Source organism: Prunus dulcis, chromosome 1 (genome assembly GCF_902201215.1).
Source record: "Prunus dulcis chromosome 1, ALMONDv2, whole genome shotgun sequence".
NCBI classification, from domain to species: domain Eukaryota; kingdom Viridiplantae; phylum Streptophyta; class Magnoliopsida; order Rosales; family Rosaceae; genus Prunus; species Prunus dulcis.
Window position 1 is genome coordinate 41,537,052 of NC_047650.1, and position 22,721 is coordinate 41,559,772.

The window sequence follows — 22,721 nt, forward strand, 5'->3', positions numbered from 1 at the left end:
ATTAATGTCGTATAAAAACCATATAAACAAAAGGTGATAATTTTCCAAACCTCGACCTTTTGTGATAAAAAGCCCTGGTTTTAATCTACAAGGGCGAAAGTGAAAGTAAAAATCTACAAGCACGAAAGTGAAAATTACAGAGTCGATCGATTCAATTAGGCCTGAAAAGAACTTCTCAACCTGCACACTGCCTTTATTATTCTAGTCTTTGGTTTTCGAATCCAAGTCTCGCAAACGGCGAATCCAAGTCTCGCAAACGGCAAATCCAAATCCTAGGGAACTCCATTCGAAGCGTAGAAACTTGTTCAAGCAGTCTTCGCTGGTGCAGCTATGGCGACTATGGTGAGCTCGGCCTGTGGGCTCCTAGCCATGCTGAACGAGGCCCATCCCTTGCTCAAGCTCCACGCTTTGTCCAACCTCAACAACTTGGTCGACAACTTTTGGCCCGAGATCTCCGCCAGCGTACCCGTCATGTACACATTATCTCTCACCCACTAATTTTTTTTTTTTTTTTGCTGAATGCTTGTGTATAGGGTTCATGTTTTTGTTGATCTTAGAAGAATTCTTTTGATTTTTCGTGTGTATTTTGGAGTATTTAGTAGTTATTTAATTTTGTTGGAATGAAAGCAGGGTTTCAATTCTTAGTTCCAGGTAAGAAGATTAGTATTTTTTTTAATACCAACGAGATTGGATTTATGTGTTTGATATTTGCAATCGTTTTCTGTGTTGGTGGAAGTGAGGGGTGTGTAGGTTGTAATAATTGATCATGTGGTGACAAAGTTGATGATGTTATATGAAGCTATATAAGAAAGCGGATGATGGGATTTATACATAACTTCAATTCTTCAATGGGCAGTTAAATTGTATTTTGTAGGCAGTGTTGAGAAATAAGAATATGGATTCATAATACAACATACAGGAGAAATGCAACTGAGTTTTCCTCATAAGTTTTTCTGCTTTATTTCCTAATATTGACCTTTACTTAAGAGGAAGAAGGTTACTTGGGATGGTATTAACTGGGATATAAGTTCTCGAAGCTTTGCATGGGAGGCTACTTTAGGATTGACGATGCTACTTGGTTCTAGGTGCCAATGTCCAGTGCACCTGGCAGTGTCTTCCTCATATGCTTTCTCCCTCCAGATTCTTGATCAGTGAAGGCCTCCTAAAAAATGTTTTGAGCTATTAGTATATATGTTTGGAATAATCAGAATAGGTTCACAAGATCCATTAATAGTAGTATAAGAGCCTACTAATAATTTAGTAAATTTTACTCGAGTTATTTGTTTTTGAAACCTTGTGTGATCTCCTTATGAATTTACGACAAGGGTTATATAACAAAAAGGATTCTCTACAGTGCTACTTGCATTCTGTATGACTTAGGTTGTTCATTTGGTATCTGATCTCTAATTTAATGGAGTTTGAAGATGTGATTTTCTGGTTTTTGGTTGTGCAGTTGGTTTTAAGGAGATCTATTAAGATTAGTGAAGTCCATGGACTTTAAAGACTGTTGATTTTTTGTTTTGATGTCAGTGATAGGAAAGATCAGGTTGTTTTTCTATCCTGGTAACTATAGTTCAGGTCATGTTTGTTTTGGATGTAAGATATGTTTTATTTGAATGAGATTATTAGATGTTGATTTTTGTGCTTTAGACTGTTGAAAGAAAGAGGGAATGTGGCTCTTTCAAAATCGGATAAAAGCTGATGGTTTTTTATTTTTGTATTTTATGGTTGGAGTTGCGTAGCATGATTCAAGCAGACTTCACTGCTCTGTTATTGTTTAATTATGCTGAAATACACCTAATAGATTAATCGACTATTTTGTGTGTTGCGATTATGCCTTTCCAAGGATTCGATTTGGACCAGGTTGACCTACATCCTGATCACACATTTTGATATGATTACCTGAGCTTAAAATAAGAAATCTGATATGTATATGTTTTGACCTATATCCATATTCTTGAGGAGCTTAACATTTTTATTTGGTTATTAATGAGCTTAACATTTTCTTCTTCTTTCTGATAAAAAAAATCTTCTCCATTACAAAATAAAATTTAAAAAGTTCACCTGTTTGCACAGCGAAATATCTCTTCTAGAGAGTTAAAAGATTTATGTTATAACTATCCATAAGGAGCTATACATCGTTTCTTATATGGCTTAGCTTCTTGACTACTATATTTTTTGACCTCTGATAAATGATAATTAAATAACAAACGATGCATAAATAAACTTATTAGACGAGTAAAATTGTCCATTTTGTAACTATTCTCACAGTTTATATTGATTTATTGTTTGTTATCAAGTTGTAGCTTATGCATAAATAAGTGAATAGTTTAAGGGTTCTTTTAATGTTTTTAAAAAAGTTTCTTTACTAGTAAAGGCCTTATTTACAGAAATAAACCTAACATTTCTTTTGCAACAAATAAGGACCTCTGACATATTTATCTTCAACAAATAAGGGCCTCTGACAGTTACTGCAATTGTTACTGATTAATTAAATTTATTTGGATCAAAATCCCATCTTCACAGTGCTAGTTTTCATCACAAATTTGTTACTGATTAGGCTAGTGTGCTTTTAATACCTTTGTTATGCATACCTCCAAACTATGATATTTTGGATAGATAGTGAAAATAAAAACTTCTGTTGTTGAACTTCTGTATTTATCGATGTTTTTCTGAATATTTATAATGATGTCATATTGATTCTCAGAGAAAGTTTGTATGAAGATGAAGGGTTTGATCAGCATCAAAGACAACTGGCTGCATTGCTTGTGTCGAAGGTAAAAATTGACTGCGCTGCTGCCTCCCTTTTGAAGTAGTGTGTTAGTTCCCAAGAGGTTTTTTTATCAATCAATTTGGTTGCAAACAAATAAGGTTGGGGAAAATCTATTGACCACCATGGACCTTGTTGGCTGAACTTTCTATGCCTGCACTTTTGCCTTCTAATAGCCCAGAAAGTACTGGAAAATATTAATGTCCTCATAATACAAAGTCTTTGCATGTGTGTCTCTATCATTTGTGGGTTTCAGTTCCCTATCTTCTTCTGGAATATGTTAATCTAACTACTTTGTTCTTTTTGTTTACATGATCTTTTTCCTTACCCCAGGTTTTCTATTATTTGGGTGAACTTAATGACTCACTTTCCTATGCACTTGGAGCTGGTTCCTTATTTGATGTGTCAGAGGATTCTGATTATGTCCATACTCTTCTAGGTAAGGATATTTTTGTTAGCATGATTACTCTTAGGTGCTAAAACTTACAACTTCACTTTGTAAATGATGACTCTGATTAGTGGGATCTTGGATGTACTTTGAGGGGTAGAACACTATGAAAGGACAATGCTAGTAGGTTTAAGATATCTCAGTATGGATAATCAACTTTCTTTCATGGCCAAGTCATCTCCAATTTAGTACTGTTAGAAGACTTTATTTACATGACATATTTGTTGTTTGCTTCTCTCTTCAGCTAAAGCTATAGATGAGTATGCCAGTCTTAAGTCTAAGGCAGCAGAATCATGTACTGAAGCAGCAAATGTGGATCCTAGATTGGAGGCAGCTAAAGGTATAATTGAGTATCCCCGTCTTAAGTCTAAGGCAGCAGAATCAAGTACTGAAGCAGCAAATGTGGATCCTAGATTGGTGGCAATTGTAGAGAGAATGCTGAATAAGTATGCAGGCTTCTAATGTTTTTAAATGCAATACTTCTGTACCTTTGGTTTTCTGACCACTTTTTCCCTTTAGGTGTATCATGGATGGAAAATATCACCAAGCTATGGGGATTGCAATTGAATGCCGAAGATTGGATATACTTGAGGAAGCAATCATAAAAAGTGATAATGTTCAAGGAACTCTGTCATATTGCATAAATGTTTCGCATTCCTTTGTTAATCTCAGAGAATATAGACGTGAGGTAAGGCTTTGCTCATTCATAGATGATATATTATTGGCTTTTGTGTTTCAGATATATGTGATTTTTTTTTTCTGATAAGATGAATACATGTGACTTTGTATCTCTTTTTCTCCTTTACTTTTTTTTTTTTTTTTTTTGGTTAAGATATGGTATTTCTGTTGCTGCATGGTCTATGGCCAACAAACAATGATATAGAAGACTTTTCCTTTTGTTGCTTCTTGAGGCTATATTGTATAACATGGTAGATTTATCTATAAGTACGGTGAAAATAGGCCAAAAATACAGATATGAAAAACCCGGAAAATTTGGTATGTTAAGACATACTTAGTTTTAAATATATATATCTGATTTTAATTACATTTTATATTAAACATGTACTTCGTATAAAATAACTAATAAAAGCAATAATTGTGGTATGACTGAGAGGACTTAAAGGTTGAAAGCTAATAAGTTTTAGTAAAAAAAGAACATATGATACGCATATAGCAAAGGTAGGCAGAATGGATGGTACAATACATTGCATGGTTCCAACGTATTCTTTTATTTTCATGATGTACTTTAGATTTCTGTTTCATATTTGATAGCAAGTTATGCTTAAAGACCAATCTTCTGTATTTTCTAGTCGTTGTGGTTCCTTATGTTGTTCATATGCCTTTGCTAACCCTCTTATGAATGTGGAGTTAATTAAAGTAGGAGAAAATCATTTAGAGTGCTAGTGGTTCTGGTGATGGTGTTCTGGGTGTTCGAATGGATGTTGAGGATTTTTGAGTGAAAGAAAAGACTTATTTGGAAGGGTTAAAATATAATTGCTATGCATGGAGGCATATGCAACACAGGATTATGAACAATTTTACCAATTTTTCCATTCTTTGTTGGAATATTAATGTTAGGTTTAAAATTTGCAAGGATTTTAATTTATTCTAGCACTAAGTTGGAGATGTTTTTATTTAAGGGCACACATGTATGCCGGATTGGACAAATTACATGGCTCTTATATTGAAAGGCTAGGTTATAGATCTTAGAGGTGTTCTCTTCTTATTTCTTCTTTATCTGTATTCCAGGTTACTGGTATAAGGTAAAGTTAATTGACCAAAACAAAAAAAGGTTAAATCTTGATGATATAGCAAGAAGGGGATATAGTTGGTTTGGAACCAAAATCAAAGCTTTTAAGATGATTGGATTGGAAAATTTTGTCTGTTGTGACCCTTTTGTGTCTCATTTTCTATGTTATGCATCCATAAATATCATGATTAATGATTTTTCACATTTTATTTAATGCTTTGTACCATGTTGGTTGATTGAATCAAGCCATGCTTTGTGCAAATATCTTTATTGAAGAGAGTGAGCTATTTATCCTTGTTTGTTTCATTGTATAGGTACTTCGCCTTCTAGTCAATGTGTATCAAAAGCTGCCCTCCCCAGATTACTTGAGCATTTGTCAGTGTCTCATGTTCTTAGATGAACCTGAAAGTGTTGCAAGCATATTGGAAAAGCTTTTGCGCTCTGAAAACAAGGATGATGCACTCTTGGCATTTCAAATAGCCTTTGATCTCATAGAGAATGAACATCAAGCTTTTCTCTTAAGTGTGAGAAAACGCCTTTCCCCTCCCAAGCCTCAGCCTTCAGAATCTCCGCAGCCAGAATCCAGTGAAGCTGCTCCAAATGAAAATTCTGCTCAAGAGGATGTTCAAATGACAGATGGAGGTCCTGCTTCTAATGTGAGTGTGCTCGAAGATCCGAACGAAGTGATGTATTCTGAGAGGCTGACAAAAATTAAAGGAATTTTGTCGGGAGAGACATCAATACAGTTGACTCTACAATTTTTGTACAGTCATAACAAGTGAGGCTGTTATTTTCTTCCCATATTGTTATTTCATTAATTCATACGTAACTTTTTGTTTCTGCTGGAAATGAGTCATTTAGAAAGTGCTTTAACTGTTTTCTGTCATTTGCATATAGGTCCGATCTTCTTATTCTGAAGACAATAAAGCAGTCTGTTGAGATGAGAAATAGTGTATGCCATAGTGCAACCATTTACGCTAATGCAATTATGCATGCTGGAACAACTGTGGACACGTTTCTTAGGGAGAATCTGGTAAAGCAGATAACGTAATTTGTTGTTTGACCACCTTTTGCATTGGCATATTTCTTTGTTATGAATATTGACAACTTAGGTTTACATTGTCAGGACTGGTTAAGCAGAGCCACAAATTGGGCAAAATTCAGTGCAACAGCAGGGTTAGGTGTTATTCACAGAGGCCATTTGCAGCAGGGAAGATCGCTGATGGCACCTTACTTGCCTCAAGGTGGGGCTGGTGGTGGCAGTCCGTACTCGGAAGGCGGTGCTTTGTATGCTTTGGGTCTCATTCATGCCAACCATGGCGAAGGCATCAAACAATTTCTTCGTGATAGCCTACGCAGTACTAATGTTGAGGTGTGTACTTTGTAAACCTGCGATCACATTTTTTTGGGCATACAAGTTTATTGCCAAATTTTTCTAATGGGATCTTTTTATACAGGTTATTCAACATGGTGCATGCTTAGGTCTTGGCTTAGCAGCCTTAGGAACTGCTGATGAAGGGATCTATGATGACTTTAAAGGTGTGCTCTATACTGACAGTGCTGTAGCGGGTGAAGCTGCTGGGATCAGTGTGGGTTTGCTTATGGTTGGAACTGCAAGTGAGAAGGCTAGTGAGATGCTTGTTTATGCACATGAGACACAACATGAAAAGATCATCAGGTATAGACTTCATTATATATTTTTATATTTGGATTAAAGATAGTATTTGTCGGAGAAAAGCAAGATTCCTTGTCATCCGTGGTAGGAATGATACTCTTTTCCTAGGGTTTTTGCTAACGGTGTAGTATGTTACAGGGGTTTAGCATTGGGAATTGCCCTGACGGTATACGGAAGAGAAGAAGAAGCAGACACTTTAATTGAGCAGATGACAAGGGATCAAGATCCCATACTACGTTATGGTGGTATGTATGCATTGGCACTGGCCTACAGTGGGACAGCAAACAACAAGGCCATTCGACAGCTGCTGCATTTTGCTGTGTCTGATGTGAGTGATGATGTCAGGAGAACTGCTGTTCTAGCACTTGGGTTTGTCTTGTACTCCGAGCCAGAGCAGGTTGGTACTTTCTTTTTGTCCATTGCTATGCTCTCAGTCTCAGTACTCCATTTGCTGTTGTTTCTTTCCTATTTGATGTTGCTTGCTGCTTTTTTTTTCCTGTTCTCTTATAATGCCTTTATATCTCCAAAATTGAACTGGAAAACTGCAGACACCAAGAATTGTCTCCCTGCTATCTGAGTCTTACAACCCGCATGTTCGATATGGTGCTGCTCTTGCAGTAGGCATTTCCTGTGCTGGTACTGGCTTGAGTGAGGCCATATCTTTGCTAGAGCCTCTGACTTTAGATGTTGTTGATTTTGTGCGCCAAGGTGCTCTCATCGCTATGGCTATGGTCATGGTCCAGATTAGTGAAGCCAGTGATTCTCGTGTAGGAGCTTTCAGGTATTGTCATCGTATTTGCAAAATTTACCATCTCTCTCTCTTTCTCTCTCTGTGTGTCTCTGTGTGTCTACCTCTGTATAAACACACAAATAGAGCCCTTATTAATCCATTTTCATGAGTCGAAAAGGATTGCATGCAAGCCAAACCCCTCAATTTAATCCAATGATCTTAACCGTCTATATGTTAGGTTCCTATTCAAGGAGACCAATAACAAGACAAGCATAGGCGGAAGTTGGAGAAAATTATCCTTTTTCTTCAATAATGTTTGGAATTTATAAAAACTTGTTAACTTATTTTATTACTTGGATCTCTTGTTTTTTGAATATAGGCGGCAGTTGGAGAAAATTATCCTTGATAAGCATGAAGACACCATCAGCAAAATGGGAGCAATCTTGGCCTCTGGAATTCTTGATGCTGGTGGAAGGAATGTGACCATAAGATTGCTTTCTAAAACAAAACATGATAAGGTCACTGCAGTTGTCGGCCTCGCTGTTTTCAGCCAGTTTTGGTATTGGTATCCCCTTATTTATTTCATAAGCTTGGCATTCTCACCAACAGCTTTGATAGGACTAAACTCTGACCTGAAAGTTCCGAAGTTTGAGTTCCTGTCACATGCAAAACCTTCACTGTTTGAATATCCGAAACCAACCACTGTGCCAACTGCTGCATCAGCTGTTAAACTTCCCACAGCTGTCTTGTCAACATCAGCCAAGGCCACGAAAGCCAGAGCCAAGAAAGAAGCAGATCAGAAGGCAAATGCCGAAAAGTTAACTGGGGCAGAGGCTTCATCTGCTAGTGCAACTACTGGGAAAGGAAAACCATCAAGTGAGAAGGATGGGGATTCAATGCAGGCAAGTCCTGTCCCACCCCTTCCCCTCTTCACTTTTGCATTTGCCCAAAAGATTTTTAAGCTCAATGTTTATGTTTTTTTTCTTCTTAAAAATAGTTTCTATTAGTTTTATGACATACTACTGGTTTAAACTGTTCCCTAACTATTATCAGGTTCTCTGATTCCATGTACTTTTATAATCTCTAGTTTAGGACATCATAAGTGGTCTTAATTCAAATCCCCCCTTCCTTTTTGCAGGTTGATGGCCCAACTGAAAAGAAATCAGAGCCTGAGCCCTCTTTTGAGATTTTGACCAACCCAGCTAGGGTGGTTCCTTCTCAGGAGAAATTTATCAAATTTCTGGAAGAAAGTAGATATGTGCCCATTAAGTTGGCACCTTCAGGCTTTGTGCTGTTGAGAGACCTGCGGCCAACTGAACCCGAGGTGCTTTCACTTACGGACACTCCCTCTTCTACAGCGTCACCAGCTGGTGGATCAGCAACAGGACAGCAGGGTTCTGCATCAACCATGGCAGTTGATGAGGAACCTCAGCCTCCTCAGCCCTTTGAATACACTCCTAATCAATGAGCGAGGCAGAAGATGTATTCTACAGTGTTCAGTAAGATTTTTCCCTTTCTGTACAGTGAGGAAACATTAGATTTGGCACTTGCCCCTTCCTAATCTTATTTCTTTTTCTTGCTAGTCAGAATGACGCTATAAATATGCCATTGATTTGTTGGCTTGCTTGCTTTACTAGTTAAAATGTTAAATTTTCCCGTCTTCACTGTAGTCCTGATTATTTGTAACTATCATGTATGGTGTAAAAATGGATGGATCTATTACGTTTTGGGTTGATTACAAATAGAGATAACATGTCCCTACATGTGGTAGTTGCATATTACCACATCGATATAATGAGACTATTTGTTACAGTAATAGTGCTATTTGAGAGCATTTCCCTTTTTCTTGGTCGCGTTAAGTCATAGTTGTGCTGAATGTTTCATGCAAATGGTTGGGCACCGTAAGCCGACTCACCCGTTCTTTAGGTATGTATCTGAACACCTCTTCACAATTGCTCACATGGTGTTGTGTGTGAAATTCATCTAAATTATAAAATGTTGCAATAATTAATTCAACTCCAAACTCGACGTTAAATACTCTGAATACCATACAGATACACCTAATAAATTTTTGTATTGTAACTGGTAGGTTTGTGAACGAAAACTTAAATACTTGTTTAAAACATATTCATTTTGTCAGAGTAATTGGCTGTGTAATTCTTTATCCAGTAACTTGAATTTTGTTTGTTTGTTATATGAGCAGTATTAGGGAGGAGGGAATCGAACTTAAATTTCGAGTATAAAGATAAATGCTCTTAATCACTTAAGTTATAGACTTTACTCCGGTAACTTGATTTGAAGGGATGGTAATCCAAAGTATTGACTACACATAAAGGTCATAGTTCAAATATCTCCATCTTAATCATGTATAAATTTATTTTCCTTATAGTTTGTGGTTTTGTATAAATATAAATGGACTAGTATAGTAATACGAAGTATGAAAGCTTACAAAGTGAACCTCAACAAAGAGAAGCATCAAATGGTAATATAGGGTTTGTGTTATTGTATTTCATCATGTGCTAAGTCACGGGATGAGAAAGATATATTCATAAATGGACATTTTAATTTCAATTTATCTTTCTAATTAAACTCCTGACTGACTTAGAAAGGACACAATCTACGAGAAGAAAAATCGAGCTCGAACGTAATAGGATGACGATAATGCTTTGTTCAACTAACCTAACCATATCTGCTGTCTACCTACTTTCACTTCAAGTTCAACTCCAAATAAAACGCAGCCAGCCACTGTCAGTCAAAAAACAAGAAAATAAAGAAAATAAAATACCAAAAGGAAAGTAAAGTCACCAAGTCAGAGGTTCACATGACTCCCACATGTATAAAAATCCCCACTCATGTGATCCTCCACTCCCCCACTTTGAAACCCAAAGCAGCTTCTGCAGCGCACAGCCGTTACCAAAAAAGACGCGATGAAGTCAATCTCAATCTCCGAAATCCAACGGCCACGATCTCTCCCTCCCCTTCCCCTTTCCCAATCCTCGCGACGCCTCTGATCATGTTAGCCGCCGCCTCCTCCTCAACCACATGGCTCCGAGCTCGCCGAAGCCGCTACCTCTTCCTCCTCATCTGCTCTCCGATTCTCATCCCCTTTCTCTGCGCCACTTTCCCTTTCCTCTGCGCCGCCGAGCTATGCCTCCGGCTCTGTCGCCGCCGTATAAAGACGGCTCACGGCGCCGACGAGGAGGTGGAGGAACGGCTGCGGCGATGCGAAGAAGGACGCAGCGGCGAGAGAGAAGAGATGGGGCTGCTGCAGAGGTATTTGGAGGATCAGTTGCTGCTCGTTGGATCTGTGTATGATTGTGGGGATGATGATGTTGATGATCGTTTGTATCATGAGATTCATGACTATGATAATGATTCCAAAACTACTCCTCTTTTGGCTTGATCGATTGCTTCTTTGCATTTTCCTTTCTCTTTTTCTTTTTTTCTTTTTTTTTTTTGGTAGCTTCTAGATCATCCATTTTTATTTATTTTTCTTTTGGTGAAATTTGTTTGTGACGTTTTTTTGTTGAGAATTTTTGGAATTGTGAATATGAAATAGTTGTGTGCGTCTTTGCCTCGTCCCAGTTTTTGAGAAGCAGAAGCGTCAGTCCACTAACTAAAGGAAAAAACGAAGAGTTTGTCATTGAAAAGAATTTACACGATATGCCTCCGTCCGTCCTCTCAATATTCAAATCGGGGATTTCCGATTTTGGACGAGCCCAATATATGGACCAATCCAATTTTCATGAGTGCAAAATATGGACTACTTAGCAAAATTTATCCTTACCATTTTTACTAAAAAATCTAAATGAATAATACGAGAAAATTGTAATTAATTTTTTAATATATATATAGAGCTTCAGTTGAGAGATTTTTTAAATAAGTTCATTTGAATGCGGTTGGACAGTAAGAGTGAAATTCATTAATAATAAAAATAAAAAGATACTTGTCAAGCAACCTAATAAAAAGATATATCTATCTATCTACAGGAGGACCAAAACCTTACAACAACCAACATACAAAATACAACAAATTGACGAAGGCAATGAGAGAAGCAATGCTTAGGATGATGATGCTTCCACTTGTTTTCCTCGCATAGTTCTTCATGGTTCTGCGTAATGGGCAGCCTCAGCTTCTGTCTATGACAACTTTCTTCAATGCCTAAACACAAACACAAATGTATCATCAACCCAATTGTCCAACATAATCTTATGCCAAAAACAACCCTTCGTACTCATCTGTTCTACAAGCCTACATCAAAAACTCAAGGTTCAACACCACTTCAACCCCAAAACCAGTCCTCATTGTCACACCCTCAGCTGAATTTCATGTCCAAGCCTCTGTTGTTTGTGCCAAACAGCTTAGCATACAGCTGAGAATCCGAAGCGGCGGGCCTTTCTTGCTGGTCTGATCAGACCTTTATTGTCCTTGACATGTTCAACCTCAGGTCTGTGACTGTAGACATTAAGGACAGGTCAGTTGGGTTCAGGCTGGAGCCACACTTGGAGAATTTTTACTATAGAATTTCGGAGAAGAGCAAAGTCCATGGCTTTCCTGCTGGTGTTTGCCCCACGGTATTGGTGGGCACATAAGTGGCGGTGGCTATGGAAACATGTTGAGGAAGTTTGGCCTTGCTGTTGACAATGTCATTGATGCTTAGATTGTTGATGCTAAGGGGAGAGTTCTTGATAGAAGTTGTTCAAAGTGTTCAAACCGTGCCGTGAACTTGTTCAGAGTTCAATACTCAGTGAGATGGGGGGAAGCAGGGGCTGAAGCAGAGGAAAATTATACCAGAGACACCAGGAGGCTTTTCAGGTTCATGACCCCATTTGTGTCCAAGGACACAAGGAGTGCTTTCTTAAATTACAGGGACCTTGACATTGGTGTCAATAAATGTGGTAATAGAAGCTATGAACAAGGGAAGGTGTATGGCTTGAAGTACTTCAATACCAATTTTGATAAGTTGGTGAAGGTGAAGACTGCTGTTGATCCAGAAAATTTCTTCAGGAACGAGCAGAGCATCCCACCCAATCCAAGTTTCTACTCACAGCCACCTTATTCAAGCTTGCACTTAGAGGTGAATGGCGGGTAAAGCTCAAGTTGTAAACTATCAATGGGGAAGCTGAAGCTAGTACTGGCTCTACTGGTGTTCTTGTTTATTTCTTCTTAATTCTGTATTAGTTAGGTTTTTTTTTTTTTTTTTTTTTTTTTGGGGTCGAGATATTAATTAGTTCTTAGCAGATTGGCAACCCCTCAATTTTGTACTGTGGTAATTGGGAGAAAGAATTTTTGTTCGAGTTTTCAGTATTGGGAACTTTAATCTGTACTTTTTGATATGCATCTTCATCTTACTTGTCAGAGGTACAAACCAAAAGATATTTGAGAAACAAGACAAGTTTAAATCTGTATATTTATCAAAACAAGGAGAATGTTGAGGGACAGAAATTCATATTCCCCATCACTTAAAATTCACAGAGAAAGTTTGAACGTAACAAAGCTCAATTTCTAATACGAATTGACTGCATATTAGACAACACACGCTATCATTCCCAACATCTGGGGTTTTTTGTTTCTGCCCTTCACACTATGGTGTGGGCTTACCCATCGAATTTTTCCGTCCTTTTTATCCATTTTGGGCTTTTTATCCATCAAACTTTTATGTCCTTCACCGTGGTGCGGGCTTATCCATCGAATTTATTGCCGTTGTATTGCTTGTGTATTACTTTTTTATTGCCTAATTGCGCATTTGCATATTTTCCTTTTTTCAAATTTTCAAATTTTTGTATTTTCCTTTGATAGTATTTTCCCATTTTCCTAATAAGAAGGCAATACAAAAATTCTAGTCCCATACTCCCAACTATATACTCCATACTCCATACTCCCAACTATATAATTATTTCCAAGACAGGTATATGAATTATTTAAATACTTGTATGTCGGAGGGGAATATATCTTTCCTTCACTCTATCCCTCAAAGACACGTCCTCGTCTTTTTTATATCAGCAGCTGAGAGTATAAACCATCAAAATTTCAGTGAAAAGTGCAAACAAAGCTTCGACTGGTTTGATAGAAGTGAAAAGTAACCATTGAATATTGCTAACAAATCTAATAACTTCATATTTATTTCGAGTGGTATTTTCGGAACTTCTCACACAAACATACACAGAAGATAGGCTTTACCAATCCAACATCAAATAATGACCTTTCTATGGACAAAGAACAACTCTGAACATCTTAACATCTATCAGTACTTTGAATTACCGCACTCCACATCTAAAGGGGGGGAAAAAGGCATAACTATGAGATAGTTGCAATCTGATTTTGTGACCAAACTCAACTTAAAACAGAAGAAAGATTAAGGACATGAAAAAAATAGAAAGAAAGAAGATGAGATAGATATCATCCCTGCAATCTGTCTGTCGACGAAGCATGGCTTCCAATGAAACAGTCAAGTTCATAGATTCTATCCAAGACATAGTACCCACATATGGAATATCCATGTCATGATCACCACTGTTAATTGACAGCTAATGTAAACCCTGCTTTCAATTTGTAACACATTAAAGCTCACATTATGAAACACAGCTAAGCAACTTATTCAAGCACTTAGGAAACCACACATTATGAACGAGGGTACAGTGGGTGCAATGAAGAAGGCATTTCAGTTATGACGAAATAGGTAAGTGGATTGGAGAGGCAGTACGCAAACATAAATCAACATCTGAACTATACTTAAGAACATTAATGCCACAACTGATCTATTTTCCCAACGGAAGGGATGCTGCTGAACCAAGAGTTGTAAAACTCATTCAATTGGCAGCCGAATACCGGTACATCCGACTACATAGTAGCAAAGTACATATTACAAAGTTCCACTATAACATAATGATAAGATGCTACAACTCATGATATCCAACAAGAAAACAAAGGTTAGAATGTTACCTCTTGCAAAACTCTGTTACATATCGTGAGCCATTGTAAAAAATGAACCACATCAACACAGGGACCAAAGTATCTGTCAAGATTAAGGAACTCACAAATTCAATATAACAGCACAGAGGAAGAGAGAGAAGTTCATATTAAATTTGATCGAGAATGGTGAAAGATGGAGTTAAAATCTTATATCCTAAATATAGCATTACTTCTTCAACATGTATTTCCCCTGCTATTAATTAAAGATCATCAGATTGAACCAGAAACATGATATACAAGTTTTGATGAAACTTATACATGCTTTTGAACTCGTTACAGAAAGTATTTATAATATGTTCAAGCAAAATGCTTCTTTTTTCCAATTGAACAAATGGTAAATGTCATACAACCACTTGAAAATTAAAATTATATACTCCATCTCTACATTACCAAGAATAAGCTTCCGCATAAGAAGGCAAATTTTTTTGTGATTTCTGAACTTCAAAATGACAGGTTGGTGCCGGGTTAAGATGTATCCGAATAAATACAAGCTGACAAAATTACATGTAAATAAAAAACAAAAAGTACATAAACCCAAAACAAAGAAAACAAGAAAAATCATATAAATTCCAGCAACAGAAAAATTAGTAGGAAAAGCGGATTGTAGCACTGAGCTTCTCTGAGATACAGAGGTTTCTTATAAATCAACGAAACAATATCAACATAACAATATCAATCAATATCAATCAATATCAATAACAAATTATAATCCATAAAAAAAAACACTATGAATACCAATTTCATTAGAAATATGGTAGAGCCCTGTTCGTCACTTACAGAGAAAAAAAAGGAAAAAGAGGCAAAAATAGGAAAGCAGAATAACAAACTCTCCAAGGAGGAATCTTACTGAACCTAGCTTCTAGAACCATTATTACAACTGAAATGAGAAATGGGAAATTGTAGAGTTGGAGCTTAATAGGAATATGACCCAATGGTTCCTAACCAAATATAAATTCTACGCACTTGAAATTATGGGCGGCGCCGGCAACACAAGGGCTGCTGCGGCGGCAGGAGGTGGTCGGCGCAGGAGGAGTGGTGGTGGGGGTTGGGGCTTAGGGTTTGAGTTTTGAGCGGAAGTGTGAAACTAATTTGGGAATTAAGGGTTTGCGGGGTTCTGTTCCTTTCTAATTTCGAATGGACTGTGTTTAGGTGGTGAGGAAATTTTTGGGGTTAGTGGATGTAAGAATGTGGAAGTAAAGAGTTGATATTGGAAAATTGAGAAATTTAGTAATAGTTTATAAGGAGTAGATTATTTTCTCAATTGCTGATTGATTTTGAGATGAAATCTCAACTTTCTTACTTTTTATATTTATATTCTCATACGCCCTTCATTTGTGGCGAATTTTCAGCTTAATATGTGGATAACATATATTAGATGACGTAAATCACGTATGGTCGTTGAGCTTTTCACACGTTAACTAACCCACTCTAATAATAAGAAAGAGTTTTATTGGCTTTAAAACAAGGGGCCATTTGGGGATTGTATAGTGAAGCCAGCGGCCAAAGCCGCCTATTTCCCTTTAAATTTCAAATGGAAAGAAAGGTACAGCACAGAACAACCAGCCAACAGCTCTGGCTTGCTTTAAGAAGCAAGACTGATCTGACCGCTATGGGCCCCACACCAGGCCCCCAAAAAGACAAAATGGCCCCTCTCGACCTGGCAGGCGTTACAACCGTTGCGGCCGGCTCTTTGCCTCTCCTCAGACATCGATGTTGTCAAGGTTTCATTTCATCGAAAATCCTTCGTTGTTTGATCACATGACAGCCTGTTCTAACAACACCTGCTAGAAACTCCACACGTGTCCCGAGACGACCTTGGCTTTGCCTTAGGGTTTTTGTTTTTTTTAAAATCCAAATTGCCTTAGGGTTTCGCGGTGTTATTCTTCTTTGACAACTCTGTCCACTGTACTATTTCTATAAGGAATAAAATATTTAAAGAGAAGGAAGGGGATTTCGTCCAAAAAATAGAAGGGGAGATTTCAATTTTTTATTTTTTTAATTGTTTTGACAACCATATAATATTTACAAGATAATCTTACAACATGCCAATACATCCACAACAATACTACACCACGACAATGAAATTAACTATAAAGAGTTATGTTTCGAATTCATTAAAAATTTAGATCATCCTTATATTCATGTGAGTCGAAATAGAGACATACCACTAAATCAAAGACTAATTATTTTTATTTTTATTTATTTACTCAAAGGCGAATTACGGGGCACGATGATGTGCTTGAAAATTTTGAGAATTCTTCTACCATAAGAAAACGTGCTTAGCGGTTTCTGAGATTTTATGCGGCTTCTCTTGGGGCTGGGCGGCCCATTGTTTTGAAAAATCCAACGGCTTTTTTTGGACTATTTATTTTGTGAAATCATTTATATAAAAAAAAATTTGAAGGAAAAGATAGAAAAATTGTGAGTGCATGAATTGACAATATGAATCATTGTGACAGCCAATAGGTCCTTTTTTTTGGGTATGATGTTTGAGATTTATTTTTAAATATCCAACTAAGAAAAATATTAGATTTATTTTTCTAAGGGCACTAGCATCAATAAGTCATCACTCTACCAACTTTCTCCACAAATTGAGGATTAGAGGGCTTCATCCTTGCATTGCATGTGCATTGATAAAAGGAGAAGAACAAGAAAAAGCAACCTCTTACATGATCATTTCTAACACAATACAATAATATTTTAATTTAAAACAAATCAACTTTAATTACACATTTTCTTATTGTGAGCATGTCATCTATTTATGTCATAATGCGATATTTGGCTAAATAGTTAGTCTAAGAAAAAATTGTAAGTGGGTTATCCTTGTCGTTTAACTAAAAAGCAAAAATCTTTAAAAGTAAAAAATAAAAAAATTACATGTTTTCATTAAACAAAATGGAGGTCAATGCAGAAATTAAACTCTTATCGTAAATCTAAAGGTATAATACTCTCTACCGCTCGAGCTATGCGCCCTAGAGGGAAAGATAATGTTTAGTGCTCCTTTCGTTTTGAAAAATGGGTTGCAGAATAATGTTTGATGACCAATTCTCAATGGTCGAGTGAGTGACGGCCTATTAGTTTCTTAAAGGGATAGAACATAAAATCCACTCCCATTTCTCAAATTTTCTTTTATTAGATAAGTACAAACTTATGACCTCATGATGGCTACATTGGACATTTTGGATATCTTCAAGTAAAATATTTTTTAAGATGAAAAAACAAATTTGAAATAGGGTAAGTGAAATTAAGATGAGGGCAGGGCGATAGTGATATTTGGGAGATTTGTGACATATTGGAGCAAAGTACACGAAATAATAAAGGAGATTCTCATAGGAGGAGGGGAAGTTTTAGAATTTTTAGAAGAAGAAGAAGAAGAAGTGGGGTGGGCCCCGACCCGAAAACAAAGTGGTGTACTAGCTGGCAAACCGGTCTGACAGACTGGTTCTTCCCATAGACAACACCACCAACATCAACAACCATCACCTTCTCCATTTTCTTCAAACCCCCCCTCTCCCCCTCAATCCCTCACCACTCAAACCTCAACTTCCACTTCTTCCTCGCCATTTTTAAGACCCCCAACCCCTATCTCTCTCTCTCTCTCTCTCTCTCTGAAGATTTGATAAACATAATTAATTCTTATGGCTGAGGAGCACCAGAAGCCCGAGGCTGCTGCTGTTGCAGAAGCACCAGCAACTTACAGTGAGGAAGTTGTGGTGGTGGCTGATGCGCCGCCTGCCGAGAAGGCTGTACCCGAGAAAGAAGGTCCTCCGGAGGCCGAGGCTGAGGCGGTAGCCGAGAAGCCCGTGGCTGAGGAGAAGGCCCCCAAGGCTGCTGAGGAGGATCAGAAGATCATCGCTCAGTCGGTTTCTTTCAAGGAGGAGAGCTATGTTGTTGGTGAGCTTCCCGAGCCGCAGAAGAAGGCTCTTGAGGAGCTCAAGCAACTCATCCAGGAGGCCCTCAACAAGCACGAGTTCACTGCTCCGCCCACTCCGCCGCCGGCAAAGGAGGAAGAGAAGCCTGCACCGGCTGAGGAGAAGAAGGCCGAAGAAGAACCCAAAGCTGAAGTTGCTGCTGCTGAAGAACCAAAAGCAGCAGAAGAAGTCAAAGAAGAAGAGAAGCCCAAAGAGGAAGCCAAAGAAGAAGAGAAGCCCAAAGAGGAAGCCAAAGAAGAAGACAAGCCCAAAGAAGAAGAAGACAAGCCCAAAGTGGAAGAAGAAGAGAAGCCAACAGAGACTGTGGCTGTGGTTGTGACAGAGGAGGTTGTGGAGACTGTTGACGATGACGGCGCAAAGACCGTAGAGGCCATCAAAGAGACCATAGTGGAAGTTGCCTCTGCTTCTGCAGCAGAGGAGGCTGCAGCCGAGCCTAAACCAGAATCCGAGGTGGCAGCGGAGGCTTCTGTTGCTGCTGCTGCTCCGGCCCCGGAGGAGCCGAAGACGGAAGCCCCCACCGCACCTCCTCCTCCACCGGAGGAGGTGCATATCTGGGGAATTCCGCTTCTCAGTGACGAGCGGAGCGACGTCGTTCTGCTAAAGTTCCTGAGAGCCAGGGACTTCAAGGTGAAGGACGCGTTCGCCATGATCAAGAACAGCGTGCGGTGGAGGAAGGAGTTTGGCATCGACGCCCTTCTGGAGGAGGATCTTGGAAGCCATTGGGAAAAGGTGGTTTTCACCCATGGAGTTGACAAGGAAGGCCACTCTGTCTGCTACAATGTTTTTGGGCAGTTTCAGAACAAGGAGCTCTACCAGAACACCTTCACAGATGAAGAGAAGAGGTCAAAGTTCATCAAGTGGAGGATCCAGTTCTTGGAGAAGAGCATCAGAAAGTTTGATTTCAACCCTACCGGGATTTCTACAATTGTTCAGGTCAATGATCTCAAGAACTTCCCTGGTTTCTTCAAGTGGGAGCACAACCAGGTCACCAACCAGGCCCTTCAATTGCTTCAGGATAACTACCCTGAGTTTGTAGCCAAACAGGTACTTAAATTACTCAGTTAGTGACTGATTAATTAGCGATAATATTCTCTATTATTAATTGCTTAATTTGATATCTGGGTTTTGGTTTTTGAAGGTGTTCATCAATGTCCCATGGTGGTATCTTGCTTTCAACAGGATGATCAGCCCCTTCCTCACCCAGAGGACCAAGAGCAAGTTTGTGTTTGCTGGTCCTTCCAAGTCTGCTGAGACCCTTTTCAAGTAAGTATTGTAATTTCTATTTAATTATCCATTTTCATGTCCTTTTTTCTGCACCACTGCGCTGCTGCTTTAGAGCTTTGTTCATTCATCAAAATTTTAAAAATAAAAATAAATAAATAAAAGGGGTATGTGCATAATTTAATTTCTGAATTTTGTGAAACAGATATATTGCTCCTGAGCATGTACCAGTTCAGTATGGTGGGCTAAGCAGGGAGGGTGAGCAAGAATTCACCACATCTGATCCTGTCACTGAGATCACAGTTAAGCCAGCCACAAAGCACACAGTTGAAATCCCAGTCTCTGAGGTATGCAGGGCTCAAGGAATTAAATGGTAGAATATATGAGCTTTCTAATTGTATTTTTTTAATTCTAAATTCTCATTGGGTTTTGTTGAATTTGCTTGCAGAATGGTCTTCTGGTTTGGGAAGTGAGAGTGGTGGGATGGGATGTGAGCTATGGAGCCGAATTTGTGCCGTCGGCGGAGGACGGCTACACCATAATATTGCAGAAGACCAGGAAGGTTGCTCCAGCTGATGAGCCAGTGATCTCAAACAGCTACAAGATTGGGGAGGCAGGCAAGGTTGTGCTCACCATTGATAACCAAAGTTCTAAGAAAAAGAAGCTCCTCTACAGGTCCAAGACCAAGCCTTGCTCTGATTGAACAAAGAAAGCTTGAATAATTCAATTATTCATGCCTGTCTTGGATCAGCAATTCCAATCAAACAGAAGACAATTCAATTGCAGCATTGCAGAATAAACAAGTCTGGGGGTTCTTTGTTTTCTTTTTCTTTAATTTTTAAATACAGGGTTAATTATTTTTTCTTCTTTTGGTTGATATTTTTTTATGTTTTGCAATGAAGAAAAACAAGTCTCTGGGGGTTTTTTTTATTCATATTTGTTTTAGTGTATGGGGGTTTTGGTAATTTTGTTTGGATTGTTTGTAAACAATAGTTGAAGTCGAGTCCTGGATGGATAGATGATGGCTTGTGTGGTGACAGTACATATGATATGTTGGGGGAATTGGAATGTGTGTCGACATGGGACAGAAACTCTTTCTTTATACTCTTTTGCATGTAAAATCTGTGTAAATTTGGTCTCTTCTGTTTCCTGTTATTATCTGTTTGTCATTTTTTATTTTTAAGCCTTGAGTTTATCTGTTGTTGTTGTATGCCTATTTTAATAATACTATGTTATTTATTAATTTATTTCCACTTTTCCATTTTTTATTATTATTTCTTATTAAAAGGACATTTTTAGCCTATTTGCCGGTGAAAGTTTGATTAATCCTGGCTGTAAAATAATTTAAGGATTTAAAAAGTGTAATTTAAAACCCTAAAAATCGATTGTAAAGAAAAAGTTAACAAACCTTTCCACATGCTCCACACCGCCTAATCCTCTCATATTTCGTGTCATGTAGTGCTCTTCTGCCCTTGGGTATTGCATTAGAGTTGTGAACAATAGAGGCGTTACATTGCTCGGGAAGTATTATAATATGGGCGGACGATAAAATTATGATATTATTAGTGTGAAATTTACGTTTGATATTTTCTAGACTTTATTATGGGTTTAGAAGTGTCATTTTAATGTAAGATTAAAATTTCCCTTCAATCCCAATTTTCAGACTTGTGGCGTAACACTTAAACAACATTTGGTTTAAGAGAAAGTCAAGCCATTATCGTGCATGTATATTAGGAAATTGTTTTAAAGTCTGATTCAATCCTGTTTTATTGATTTACTGTTTTTAAAAGTAAATTGAAGTTTGTTGGAGGTGTTTTCCTTTTAGGCATGTTTGCCTCCAATCAATCTAATTAGTCCTACTTTCTCTTATTGATATATAGTTGCTTTTCTAATCAAGTTTTAGGTGCCTGAAATCATGTTTTGAATCCGATCACAATATCAATGTCAGATCACGTTTTGGTTGCTTTGAAATTGTGATTGATAAAACCTTCTTTTCTTGAATATTTTCCAGTTCTATTATTTTATTTTTCACATTTGATTATCTATAGAAGAGGAAAATATCTTTGTGATTTTATTTAATTAGTGCAAATTAAGCTAATATCGAGCATGTAATATCGATAGAATATTAATGTCGTCTCTTCTCCAACATTGATTGATGACACGATCCACAACATATCAAAGGAAGCAGCCATCCCATTTTTAACGTAACTGTGTCCAAGTAACAGAGGTTGAAGCACGTAATATCGATACAATATCAATCTCAATCTCAATTTAAGTGAGATCAATAACAATATCAATCACTAATAATATTTTTTTGAATATAAATGACAGTTTAAATTATATGGAAGGATGAGATTTATTACACACTAATACATTACTAAAATATGATATGAATTCGAACTTGAGACCACTAATATCTAAATCAAGACTTTTTTCCGTTCGATTACCCCGTTGGTTGGTGGTACTACTAATCATCCTTTTTTTCAAACTTAAGTCTGTCCAAGTAGAAAAAGTTAATGCCACATTAGTAACATTCATCATGATTTGGGCCAGCCGAGGTACAAGCTAAAATTTCAGGATTTTCCTCTTCATTTATAAACTGACAGCGTTTTCGAGGTTAAAAAACAAACATCTTGGTACCAAACAATTCGAATTTTATAGTGTTCGGTGCATCGAAGGAGGAGTTGGACCATTTTTCTTCGTCATTCCTTTCCTCTGCAACTCCATAGTGGAATTACAGACCGTTAAAAAACAAATAAAAAAAGAAAGAAAAAGAAAAAGAAAAGGAAAAAAGTTTTTTTTTTTTTTTTTCTTGGTCTGGAAAAGAAAAAAAAAGTATATCCATGACCAGAGCACAGCACAGTCATTTCATTGCATGAGCTCTTTAATCATACCTGGGAGGGAACAAAGGGTTGCACATGTTGTTAACATTCATGATAACTTTCCGTTGTAAATATTTTTTTTTTATCACTTTAAAAATCTATAAAATTTTTAAAAAAAACAAAAAGAAAGTTGGGCAGTAATTTTGGCAATCAATCACTTTTGGAAAAAGCAGCCTTCTTAGTTGTCTTCTTTAGGTAGCTTTATTCATCTTGATTCCTTCCTAGGGTTAGGGCCCCATGTTTGGTTCGTAATCATTTTCCCCACCACCTTTAATTAATTAAACATAAATAATTATTTATTATTACTGAATTAAATTTTATCATCAAGATGAAGCAACAGG

At 37.6% G+C, this 22,721-nt stretch overlaps 3 protein-coding genes, 1 long non-coding RNA gene and 1 pseudogene across 5 annotated transcripts; 4 read left to right on the forward strand and 1 right to left on the reverse strand.

Annotated features, from left to right (window-relative positions):
• Nucleotides 1–30: 30 nt before the first annotated feature.
• On the forward strand, nt 31–9,216 carry LOC117633779 (26S proteasome non-ATPase regulatory subunit 1 homolog A-like). The gene is made up of 13 exons (XM_034367547.1): nt 31–473; nt 2,708–2,777; nt 3,104–3,209; nt 3,463–3,664; nt 3,738–3,906; nt 5,283–5,746; nt 5,866–6,001; nt 6,095–6,340; nt 6,426–6,646; nt 6,782–7,040; nt 7,192–7,424; nt 7,753–8,275; nt 8,512–9,216. Exons 1-13 carry the CDS (start codon nt 331–333, stop codon nt 8,839–8,841), a joined length of 3,102 nt encoding a protein of 1,033 aa, XP_034223438.1. The 5' UTR covers nt 31–330; the 3' UTR covers nt 8,842–9,216.
• Nucleotides 9,217–10,081: 865 nt separating this feature from the next.
• Nucleotides 10,082–10,955, forward strand: LOC117614423. Its single transcript, XM_034343225.1, has one exon. The coding sequence runs from the start codon at nt 10,195–10,197 to the stop codon at nt 10,774–10,776; it is 582 nt and encodes a 193-aa protein (XP_034199116.1). The 5' UTR covers nt 10,082–10,194; the 3' UTR covers nt 10,777–10,955.
• A 311-nt stretch (nt 10,956–11,266) lies between these two features.
• LOC117620162 lies at nt 11,267–12,465 on the forward strand (annotated as a pseudogene).
• A 106-nt stretch (nt 12,466–12,571) lies between these two features.
• Nucleotides 12,572–15,606, reverse strand: LOC117616534. Of its 2 annotated transcripts, XR_004584149.1 has the most exons (3): nt 15,309–15,606; nt 14,316–14,388; nt 12,572–13,379 (listed from the first exon to the last, which is right to left on the reverse strand). It is a non-coding gene; the product is annotated as an uncharacterized LOC117616534 (long non-coding RNA). The 2 variants fall into 2 exon arrangements; XR_004584148.1 differs by having other exon boundaries at nt 14,316–15,606.
• Nucleotides 15,607–17,644: 2,038 nt separating this feature from the next.
• LOC117633595 (patellin-3-like) lies at nt 17,645–20,745 on the forward strand. Its single transcript, XM_034367257.1, has 4 exons — nt 17,645–19,321; nt 19,416–19,540; nt 19,704–19,845; nt 19,947–20,745. The coding sequence occupies exons 1-4, from the start codon at nt 17,984–17,986 to the stop codon at nt 20,199–20,201; spliced, it is 1,860 nt and encodes a 619-aa protein (XP_034223148.1). The 5' UTR covers nt 17,645–17,983; the 3' UTR covers nt 20,202–20,745.
• The last annotated feature ends 1,976 nt before the right edge of the window (nt 20,746–22,721 follow it).